Source organism: Sus scrofa, chromosome 11 (assembly GCF_054392235.1).
Source record: "Sus scrofa isolate SSC_HxYL_T2T_F1_AM1 chromosome 11, Sscrofa_HxYL_maternal_Yorkshire_Landrace_v2.0, whole genome shotgun sequence".
Classification (NCBI taxonomy): domain Eukaryota; kingdom Metazoa; phylum Chordata; class Mammalia; order Artiodactyla; family Suidae; genus Sus; species Sus scrofa.
In genome coordinates, this window is record NC_139393.1 from 75,247,286 (window position 1) to 75,258,858 (window position 11,573).

Below are 11,573 nucleotides of genomic sequence, written 5' to 3' on the forward strand. Positions count from 1 at the left end.
CTGCCCTCAGGGCTCCGGGAGACACCGACCTCTTTATCATACACTCCCCTTTTTTACTTAAATTATTTGGACTGATTTCTATGACTTGCAATCAATATTCCACATTTACATAGAATTTCTAGCACTAACCCCAAAGAAGTGCTCCAAAATATGAGCTGATTGGGTGTGAAATCTTCCAGCACAAAACAGATAACCACAGAACAGGGGAGGAAATGATATTTTTAAGTCCTAATTTTAAAACAACTGCCCTGCCACTCAAGTATAGGGAAGTCTTGGCTGAGCTGGTTGACTGGGCTTTCATTTCACCTCTGATTTCTTTTTTAAACCACTGACCCAGGGTCAGTTTTGCACTGAGGGGACTTCCACATCTTGCTACTACACAACATTCCTCCAAATAAAAGAATAATAGCTATGTGAACATTTAAATGCTTCCATAACACTAATGTGCTGCCTTTAATAAAGTAAAAAGTAACTGCAGCTTATAAAATAAAGGTTTAAAGTGCAAATTACAAAAGCGGAACAGAAGTTCCCATCTCGGCTCAGTGGTTAGTGAATCCAACTAGGAACCATAAGGTAATAGGTTCGATCCCTGGCCTCGCTCAGTGAGTTAAGGATCTGGCGTTGCTGTGAGCTGTGGTATAGGTCATAGACACAGCTCGGATCACACATTGCTGTGGCTCTGGGGCAGGCTGGCAGCTACAGCTCCAACTGGACCCCTAGCCTGAGAACCTCCATATGCTGCAGGTGTAGCCCTAGAAAAGACAAAAAAATTTAAAAATTAAAAAAAAAAAGTGGAACAGATTCAAGCTCTTTCAGGAGTTCCCGTTGTGGCTCAGCAGAAATGAATCTGACTAGTATCCATGAGGATGCAGATTCAATCCCTGGCCTTGGTCAGTGGATTAAGGACCCGGGCATTGCCATGATCTATGGTGTAGGCTCAGATCCCACGTTTCTGCGGCTGTGGTGTAGGCCAGCAGCTACAGCTGCAATTCGATCCCTAGCCTGGGAGCCTCCATATGCCGCATGTGCAACCCTAAAAAGCCAAAAAACAAAAGTAAAAAACCCCCACAAAGTTCTTTCAAACAATAACTAAACCCTCCTTAAGGAATAATGGTTTCAAAAATACAGATAAGCAGGGCGTTCTCATCATGGCTCAGGAGTAATGAACCTAATCAGGATCCATGAGGACGTTGGTTCAATCCCTGGCCTCGCTCAGTGGGTTAAGGATCTGGTGTTGCCATGAGCTGTGGTGTGGGTTGCAGACACGGCTTGGATCCCATGTTGCTGTGGCTGTGGCATAGGCCAGCGGCTATAGCTCTGATTTGACCCCTAGCCTGGGAACTTCCATATGCCGTGGGTGCAGCCCAAAAAAGACATACACACACACACACACACACACACACACACACACACACACACACACACACACACACACACACAAGCAGAGTTGGCTTACAACAGACTGAAAGACCAGCAGGCACTCTGCTTAGACAGTAAACTAATTGGCATGCATTTAACTGAGTTTAAAGATACTACCATTCACATTGATTTTTCTTATACTGATAATACAGTGTAATTTTGTTATGCTGAAAACTGAGATTTAGATTTACAACCCTAAGAATTGCATAACTTGTATTAGACAATATTTTAAAAGGCCAAAGAACGTGCCAAAATCAGGGGCAGGGAGGGTGATTCCAAGTATTTGTACAGTATCTCTCTCAAAACTGTACAAGAACCACATACCAAGAAAAATACGAAAGGCCCCAACCTCAGGAACCCCGGCCTGTGATCCAGCCCTACAGCAGAGCAGTACCTGACATCTTGACACACACTGTGTCAGGAGCCATGGAAGAGAGCGACGGCTCTACTGGGCCAAGCGAAAAGCCAGACAGGACATCTGCCTGTGTCAGCGACCCCAGGACCCTCTGCCCCAAGGCTGCATCTTCCCTCCCCTGCCCAGCTCTGTGTGCCCTGTAGGCCAGGGCAGCTCACCAAGGGTTCCTTCCCCGAAAGCATCCTGGGTCAAACACAGCCAGCAGAGGCCATGGAGTGCTTACTGTGCTCCGACAAGGCCACGCTGGGGAATGGCGCAGAGTCAAGGAAAGCATGCTGGGTGGCACTGCCCATCAGCACAGACGCTACCCCTGGCAGGAACCCTGGGCCACACGTGGAGCCCCACGCCAGCCCCGCTCTGGGCACATGTCTGCACCATGCGTCGCCCTTACCAAGTCACCACTCTCTCGGTAAATCCAATGCACACTTTGCATCTGTCACCTTACCCGACCTCTCAGAAGCTTGCAACACTTTCTTACTTTGAAACACTCCTCCCTTGGCCTCTCCACACCTCACTCTCCTGGATGCCTCGTCTCTCTCAGGGTCCAGATCTCTGGGAGGTCTGCTCTTCCATTACTGAACTGTAAAGGGTGATGGAACAGCTTCTCGTCCCCTCCCCTGCTCTCCACAGGGAATCACACCCACTCCTGTGGTGCCAAGGCACGTCCACAGGAGGCCTTGAATGAGGGCGAGAGTCTGACTTCATGCATATGAAGCGAAGCCCGGGAATTTGCATTTTTGGCCTCTCCCAAGACCAGGGGTAGAACCCACACCACAGCAGTGACATTGCCCACTAAGCCACCAGGGAATTCCAAGAATATGCATTTTTAACAAGCCCCTTGAGGTTTTGGATTCCTGAACTTTGCGTCAACCACCTACTCAACACCTCTATGTGCCTGGCTCAGGACATCTCAGTGGGGCCAGCTGTGGGCCACCGAGGTCACCTTTCTTCCCTGTTTGCCCCCTGTTTCTTCCCTGTTTGCAACCATGGCTCAAGCTGGGCACAGGCACAGACCCCGAATCCTCTCTTCCTCTGTCCCTGAATCGTCTGATCAATCTCCAAACCCTTTTGAGTTTACTGTCTACTTCCTGTCATTCCAGTGCCATTTCCCTCGTTTGGCAAAGCCTCTCCCACGTATGACTCCAACAGCCCCTTAGTCACATCCCTGCCTCTGGTCACGGCCCCTCCAAGCCCCTCTCCTCACTGCAGCCAGAATGAGCTTCAAAAACAAACCCAACCATGGCACCACCCGGCTCGAAATCCTTCAGGGGATCCCAAGCAACCTCAGGATAAAGTTTACACTTTTTTAAACAATGTTTTATTGACATACAATCCACAAACCACAAAATTCATTCAAAGTACATAATTTAGTGATTTTAACAGAGCCACAGGCTTGCAGTCATCACGATGGTCTAATTGTTATTACTTCACAAGAAACCCACACCCATCAACAGTCCCTCCATGCCCCTTATCCCAGTCCTGTGAAAACTACTAATCTTCTTTCTGTCTCTGTGGATCTGCCTACTCTGGACATTCTAAGTATGTGACCTTTTAGCTCTGGCGTCTTTCACTTAGCATGTTTCAAAGTTTATCCAAGTTGTGGTTTGTATCAGTATTTCACTCCTTTTTATGTGGCTCAGTAATATTCCATTGCATGAATACACCATATTTTGTTAACACATTCATCACTTAGAGCATCTGGGTTTTCTACTTTTTGGCTGTTGTTACCATGATCATGTGTTGTGATGGTTAATTTTATGTGTCAACTTGACTGGATCATGCGGTGCTCAGATACTTGACTAAATAGTATTTCTGGGTGTGTCTGTGAAGGTGTTTCCGGATAAAATTAGCATCTGAGTCAGTGACCTCAGTAAAGCTGTTTGCCCTTTCCAGTGAGGCTGAGCCTCATCCAATCAAATGAAAAGGTCCAAGAGGCAGAGGAAGAAGCTGGTCCTTCCTGCCTGATTGCTTAAGCTGGGACATCAATCTTCCTCTGCCCTTGGTACTTCTGGTCTCAGGCCTTCAGACTCAGAATGAACTGTACCACTGGCTTTCCTGGTCTCCGGCTTGCAAGCCAGAGACTGTAGGGCTTCTCGGCCTCTATAATTTGGGAGTCAATTCCTTGTAGAGATCCTCTTCCTATACATATATATCTCACTGGTTCTGTTTCTCTGCAGCGTGTTAACTAATACATCCACGTACAAGTTCCTTTTCTTCTCTTTCTTCCTTTTTGCTTTTTCAGGGCCACACCCGCAGCATATGGAGGTTCCCAGGCTAGGGGTCAAATTGGAGCTACAGCATCACCACATCTGAGCCGCATCTGCGACCTACACCACAGCTCACAGCAACACCGGATCCTTAACCTGCTGAGTGAGGCCAGCAATCGAACCCACAACCTCATGGTTCCTAGTCAGATTCGTTTCCGCCACGGGAACTCCACATCCACATTCAAGTTTCTGTGTGGACATCTGTTCTCAATTCGTAGGCATACCTAGAAGTGAAACAGCAGTCATAGAGTAACTCCATATTTAGCTTTTGGAAAAACTGTCCAACTGTTTTCCAAAATGTCCACAGCATTTCACAGTCCCACCAGCAACGTACGAGGGCTTCATTCTGTCCACACCCTCACCAACGTGACAATAACAGACAGGGGCGGTCTCCTGTCTTTACATCCTAGTCATCCTACTGGCGGCGAGGTGGTACCTCATCGTGAGTGTGAAGTACATTCCCCTGATGATTAATGTGGAAGAGATTCACTTGGGTATTTTCTTGAAGGAAATATTTGTTTAGAGTCTTTGCTCATCTTAAACTGGAGCGGTCTTTTACTATTGAATTGTAAGAGGTCTTCATACATTTTAAATGCAAGTCCCTTTGCTCACATTCAGTGGGTTATCTTTTCACTTTCTTCATAAACATGAAACACAAGTTTTCATTTTGATAATACCCAATTTCTTTTGTCTTTTTTTTCCTTTTTACAGCTGCACCTGTGGAATACGGAAGTTCCTAGGGTAGAAGCGGAGCTGCAGCTGAGGCCTACACCATAGCCTCAGCAACACCGAATCCAACCTACACCACAGCTTGTGGCAACGCCAAATCAAACCCGCATCCTCCCAGAGACAATGTCAGGTCCTTAACCCACTGAGCCACAATTTTTTCTTTTGTTGCTAGAGATTTTGCGTCATATCTAAGAAACCGCTGCCTAATCCAAAGTCATAAAGATTTTTATATCTATGTTCTTTTTTAAAGAGTTTTATAGTTTTAGGTCTTGCATTTAGGTCTGGGATCAATTTTGAGTTATTTTTTACATATAGTGTACAAGGATCCAACTTCAGTCTTTTGCATATGGATATCCAGTTCCAGCACTATTCGTTGAAAAGGTTATTCTATCTCCATTGAATAGTCTTGGCACACTCGTCAAAAATCAATTGACTGTAAATGCATGGATTTGTTTCCGGATTCTCAATTCTAGTCCATTGATATAGACATCTATCCTCACGCCCGTGTCCCACTACTTTGACTACTGTAGCTCTGCAGTAAGTTTTGAAATCGGGACATGTTAAGTCCTCCAACTTTGTTCTTTTTTCACGAATGTTTTCGCTAGTCTGGGTTTCTTGCATTTCCATATGAACTTTAGGATTAGCTTGCCAATATCTGCCCCAAAAAAGGCAGCTAGGATTTTAATAGAAATTGTGTTAAATCTGTAGAGAGATTTGGGGAGTACTGCCGTCTTAACAATACTAAGTTTTCCAATCCATGAGCATTGGATGTCTGGCATTTATTCAGTGTTCTTTACTTTCTTTTAACAATTTTGTTAGATAAATCTTACACTTCGTTTGTTAAATTCAGTTCTAAGTATTTATCTTCTTGATACTATTGTAATTGGAACTGTTTTCTTAATTTCATTTTCTATTTGTTCATTGCTAGTAAAGAGAAACACAACTGATTTTTTTAGATAGCTCCTCTGTCACATATCACACATCTTTGCAGAACTCCTAAATTTATACTTCTTAACATGCCCGAGAAGGCCCTTCATATTGGTCCCCAGCTTACGTCTTCAAAGTTCTCTCTCATCCTTCTCATTTGGGATCGCAGACTTTAGCCATCTGAACCAGCTTTTAGTTACTGGATGATTCCTTGCTTTTTCTTGACTCCAGGCCTTTGCACATCCTGGTTCCCATGGTTAAAACAGAATATCCCCCTTGACCTGCCTCACTTCTTTTTATCATTCAAATCTCCACCCAGATGTCACTCCCTTTGGTCCAGAACAGGTCCCTCTCCCGTGTTATCACAAGACACCTTACATGTCTTTTTGGAGTTCTTACCCCACCATGTTGGAACTGTCTGATTACCTATTTATGTCCTGACCAGACTGGTAGGTCTTAGAAGTCAAAGACTATGCAATAAACTGTCCAGGTTCTGGCCCAATAGCTAGTATATAACACGACTCAATAAATACCTGTTCAATAAACAAGTTACCAAAATCAACAGATTATCCAGTCCAAGCCTCTACACTTTCCATTTTACACGTTGATCCTATATTACCTACATAATAAACGGTTAGCAGATCTGACAGCAAATATTCTCACAGTTTAAAAAAAAAAAGAAAAAAAAGAAAAAAAGCCCAAGGCAACATAGCCTCATACCTTATAAGGCTATCTCTCATTAAACTTATAAGCTAAATGTGATAAAAGTATGACATGCTGACAGCATCTCTGTAAGTGTTTACTGAGATACAACAGTGAAAAGAAGCTTCTTCAATCCACAGAACACCTAAACTTTGTCAATACAGTAAGAAACTAGAAATGTCAGGAAGAGGCTGAAGGCTGATGAGACCAAAGTCCATTTCCCTTCCCTCCCTCCCCCTCCAAAAAAACTGTCTCTCACTTTTTGCATCTTCTCTTTTATATTTTATCTCCCTTAGAGCCAAGGTTATCGGATTCTCTCCCGCTCTCTCACCGCCCCCCCCCCACTCACTCGCGGGCTGATAGAAATCTGTCTCTCTTTGGAGACTCTCCCTGCCTAGCGCTCCTCTCCGAGACCAACAAGATGCGAAACACAGAGAGGTAACTGGACGTTCAACTTGTCATCACATGGTTTTCCTGATTCCTTGGAAGAATCAGGTCTAGACCCTTGGGCAGAGTGGGGACACAACCGAAGGTGTGGCGAGCAGGAAAGACATCTGCCGCCACCACCACCCCCGCAGTGGGGGGGCCTGGGAGGAGCTTCCCTCCCCCCCTTCCCCTCCCCCTCCCCCTCCCCCACTGTTCCCAGAGAAGGCCCTGGTTTCTCTCCATCGTCACCAGGCTGCTCGACTTTTCTCCTCCCAGGGCTTCGAGCCCACTCATGTACTGTTCAGGTATCTGTACATGTTTTTTCATTTTCCTGTAATAAACATGTTCTGCTGTTGCAATGAGAGAGAAAAAAAGGTTAATTCTTTTTTAAAAGTACCAAGGCATATAACAAGCCATCATCTTATAAATCGAATTCAGCAAGAATCTGCCATTTTAAGTGATTTCTAAACTTAAAAATAAATAAAACTTGGACTGAGTTTACATTGCTTCCTCCCATGCAAACTTAGAACAGCCTCATGGGAAACAAAAAAAAACTGTTTCATTTTTCTAATTTATCATGTGCTACAGATCTCTGTATCTGACAGGTTTTTAAATCGCAAAGCACACAGTCAGAATCTTCTTATTAAGCACCGAACATCAAAGGAAAACCACTGTGACTTGGCCTGCAGAGTGACTGCCGTCCTCCGGGCTCCTCATGCTCCTTGAAGACGCGGCAAGAGCGAGGTGCGTTTGCATTCACACCCCGCGCCTCGCCAACAGGATATCGCCATCCGCTGCTTGCTTTTTGTTCCCTGCTCGGAACAGGAAAACTCGCTTTCCTGCTTTCTCAATACCAAATGAGTTAGAGCTGCGAGGGCAAACATCCCCTCCGAACCCACCCCAAGGCTACACAGAAGGCAAGGGAAACAAAAGCTGCTCCATTCTTTCCCCAAATACTCCGCTGGCAGGCGGCCGAGGGCCACGCCACTTGCGTGGTTTAATATCCTGTCGCTTCGGCAGAAAGGAGGGAGAGAAGGAGGAAGCTGCCAGCCCGGGATGCCAGCCCTGCTCTGCTGGTGTTAATATTCGCTGGGCAGCCACCAGGACACCACCTTTCACGGAAGGGAAAACCACCCTCAGACAAGTGACAGAATTGGGAAAAGGCCTAGGGAAAGATGCATGGCTTAGAGTACAAGGGCTCCAGGAAAACCACCAACAGAAGGAAGCCTTCTTCATGTTAGAAGAACCTTTAACAAAGCATTTGAGAAACAAAAGAGAAGAATCGCCAGGTCTGTGCAAAATGTCTGGGCAGAGTCAGAGGAGGAGAGAGCAGGGACAAATAAAAGAGGAGAAGCGAGCTTAGGGCACTCGGAACCGACTCATGGCCGGTGAGCCCAAGGGACACTGCGGGCGATGGTCCAACAGCCCCGGGCTGGAAGGAACACACCCGCGCCTACCATGCGTCCAAACGCTGTCCTCCACCCCAGAACTCCGTCAGGTCACAAGACTCTGTCTCCCTGGGGAACCCTTTTCCTCAGCCGCTAAGAGGAGCAGCCGCCTGCTCCCGGCCTGTGTGCCCTTCAGCCCTGGGGCCCAAACCGACCACTTCCCATGCAGCAGCCCCAACGCCCGGCTCTACAAACCTAGAGTGGGCCTCCTCCAGCACGTGGGGGTGCACTTCATCCCCCACTCCACTGGGGACCAACACTTAACAACACACAAAGGAATAACAATCAATGAAATAAAAAACAAAGGCATGCAAGGTAAAAAACAAAAAACCGCTATGAGATCAACAGACTTAAAGCTGCCTTGTCAGGCTGCTCAAGGTCTCCAAACACCGCTTCTCTGTTTCTGGCCAGGAACAAGCACGAGCTCCACGAGCTCCAGTCAGCGGGCTGCCCACCGGGGAGCCCTGCCTCACAAGAAAGGCAGCTTCAGCTCCATCCCGCCTTCATCTCCGCCACGCTGCCCGGCGCTGAAGCGTCTACCAAGGCCTGCAGACCTTCCACGTGGGGCAGCTTCTCATGTTTCCTCCTCGTTTTTCTCTCCTCACAGCCCTCACCAACTAGCTGTTCCCAAACCTCACTAAAGTCTTGGTCAAGGCTGGAGATAAAGACGCAGGGATGAGTTTTGATAGAGAAGCAAGAGCTAAGCTCTCTGGACAGAGGAAACCATTCGGTATTCATTCCCCTTTCGCCACGGGGACAGGGGGACGCTGAGTGGAGAAACGGCGAGAGAGAAACGAAAACATGAACAGATAGTCATTACTGCCACTCTCACCCTGACGATGACGGGGGAACGACAGCATCAGAGGAAGATGGAATTTCAAAGAGGAGAGAGAGATCTATGGTCACGGGAAGCGAAGAAATCCAAGAAGAGGAAAACTGAGAACACTTTTCCATCTATAATTGATCAATCCATGCAGTGACTTTGCTTGTGTTTGGAAATGTTAAAGAAGCTCACATCCAAAAACGAACTGGGGCCGAGGATACAAAGCAGGCACATTTATCTTCTCTTACTTAAAACAACCAGACTACAGAAACGCGTGCAAAAAGGATACCAACATGAATTACTTATTTCTCTGTCTCTAAATAATCGTTTATGAATCTACCATTTTTAATGACTTCTTTAATTTTTCCTTAAAAATCTGGGAAGGGAAGAAAGGTCATTTCAGAAAACTGATCTGAAGTCAGAATGTCAGCCTTGAAGACACATGGCAGAGAGGGCAGCTAGTCAGGACCCCCCAGTCGAACGCATGCCGATCATGACTCTCGAGAGGACTAGACGGGTGGGTTTTGAAGCTACCTGCTCTACCCTAACTGCTCTCTAAAAAAGGAAGGCCCCTAACAGCTCCCTGGTAGTCCTGTGCTTGATGGGAGACGAGATTCTCATCTGTCTGCACCGGTTTATCTGAGAGCAGGAGACCAGATAAAGGTTCGCTCCCTTCAAGGCCTGAGTAACAGGGGTGGATGGTCTCAGATTTCTGCATCGCCACCTTCCTGGCTGAAACTCCAGGCTAATTTAACGCCTTCAGCTTCCAATCTCACTAGCCAGGAGCACCAAGCTCACGCTGGCGTTAGAGGGATGTAGGATTACTGGTAAATATTTCCTCAGTAAGTAACCTAATCGAATCAGGTTCCAATTCTCTCTGACTTTATCCCCAAAGTCCTCTTACACATAACCTCTTCACCTCTTGCCTCAAGTATGGCAACATCTCCTAAGTCACAGCCAAACCCCCACTTCTCTGCCCCCATCCACACCCCAAAACCCACCACAAGGAAACAGGTCAACCCTCTCCCTCCTTGGGTGACCAGGACTGTGCTCCCAACACCTCACCAGACTCTGCACCGCGGTCCCCAGATTTCCTTCCTGGGGCCTTCGCTCACGTGGCCGCTCCAGCCGGAAGAGCCGTCGCCTCTCAAATCGGCTTTCAGCCCCAAATGCCACCACCTTCATGAAGCTTGTTCTGATTCCCTCCACCAGAGGCACCCTCTTTCCTGAGCAACCTTTAACACATCATCTTTAACTTTCCAATGATACAGTCTTCTATTTAAATGTGCGTGAAGCTTACTTTGCAATCTTCTCTCCCCTAGGAGTCTGTCGGCAAAGGAGGACAGGCTCTGCCTTACTCCTCCTGGTGCGCCAACGCACCTAGCACAGTGCCTGGCCCAGGGAGGGGACTCGACATATGTGTTCAATTAATTTGGTGCATATGTGAAATTTTAAAACCTATTAATTCCAATACAATGAAGGAAATAAAGCAAATATTTTATAGTAACTATAAGTGGAATATAACCTTTAGAAACTGTGAATCACTATATTGCACACCTGTAACTTACACAATACTGTACATCAACTGTACTTTAATTTTAAAAGTTAATTTTAAAAAAAAGTTGATCTATTCATGGAGTTCCCATTGTGGCTCAGCTAGGAACCTGGCTAGCATCCATGAGGATGCAGGTTCAATCCCTGGCCTCACACAGTGGGTTAAGGATCCCACGTTGCCATGAGCTTCGGTATAGGTGGCAGATATGGTTCGGATCCCACGTTGCTATGGCTGTGGTGTAGGCCAGCAGCTGCAGCTCCGACTCAACCCCTAGCCTGGGAACTTCCATATGCAGCAGATGCAGCCATAAAAAGACAAAAAAAAAAAAAAATCGATCTATTCAGATTTATGGAAACATACTACAGACGCAGAAGCATTTATAACGTGTATTTTGTAGACTGACAATTAAATACTTGCTCACTTCTTTTCTCAGGAGCTTATTAACATAATCCACATACATCCTTTAAAACAGGAAGCAAAAATCAATCAGTGAAACTAAATAAAAATCAAGCCTAAACCAAGTAACGCACCTTCACATAAGAACCGATTTTAGTATTTTATGAATAAAGATGTCCACTTGAAAAGTGGTGCTTTTCTGGAAACAATGACCAGTCCCTTATCAGTTATGTTATCATTTGTCTAAGTACAAACAGCAGAATGTCACCTTGCTTCCAAAAGCCCCCATGCTAAGCACTCCATATCTTTTTCTTTTTTTTTCTTTTTTTTTTTTTTTTTTGTCTTTTTGCCTTTTCTTGGGCCGCTCCCACGGCATATGGAAGTTCCCAGGTTCCCAAGCACTCTGTATCTTTTACAATCACTAAAAACCCAGGCAACAGCACCATGCAAATCTGCGTTCCACAGA

General features: G+C 46.0%; 1 protein-coding gene and 1 long non-coding RNA gene across 3 annotated transcripts in view; both read right to left on the reverse strand.

The window, feature by feature from the left end:
* The window catches only part of LOC146398693 (uncharacterized), a 50,491-nt gene that overhangs the window by 19,784 nt on the left and 19,134 nt on the right, over positions 1 to 11,573 (reverse strand). The window contains exon 2 of one of the 2 annotated variants that reach the window (XM_084982216.1): positions 4,062 to 4,325. The exons of the other annotated variant lie outside the window; for it this stretch is intronic. Within the exon in view, the coding sequence (XP_084838342.1) occupies positions 4,245 to 4,325 (81 nt within the window). The 3' untranslated portion in view covers positions 4,062 to 4,244. Of the gene's footprint in view, positions 1 to 4,061; positions 4,326 to 11,573 lie in introns of those variants that run through there. 2 annotated transcript variants of the gene reach the window in all.
* On the reverse strand, positions 5,405 to 10,997 carry LOC146398694 (uncharacterized). The gene is made up of 2 exons (XR_014819818.1): positions 8,606 to 10,997; positions 5,405 to 8,454 (listed from the first exon to the last, which is right to left on the reverse strand). It is a non-coding gene; the product is annotated as an uncharacterized LOC146398694 (long non-coding RNA).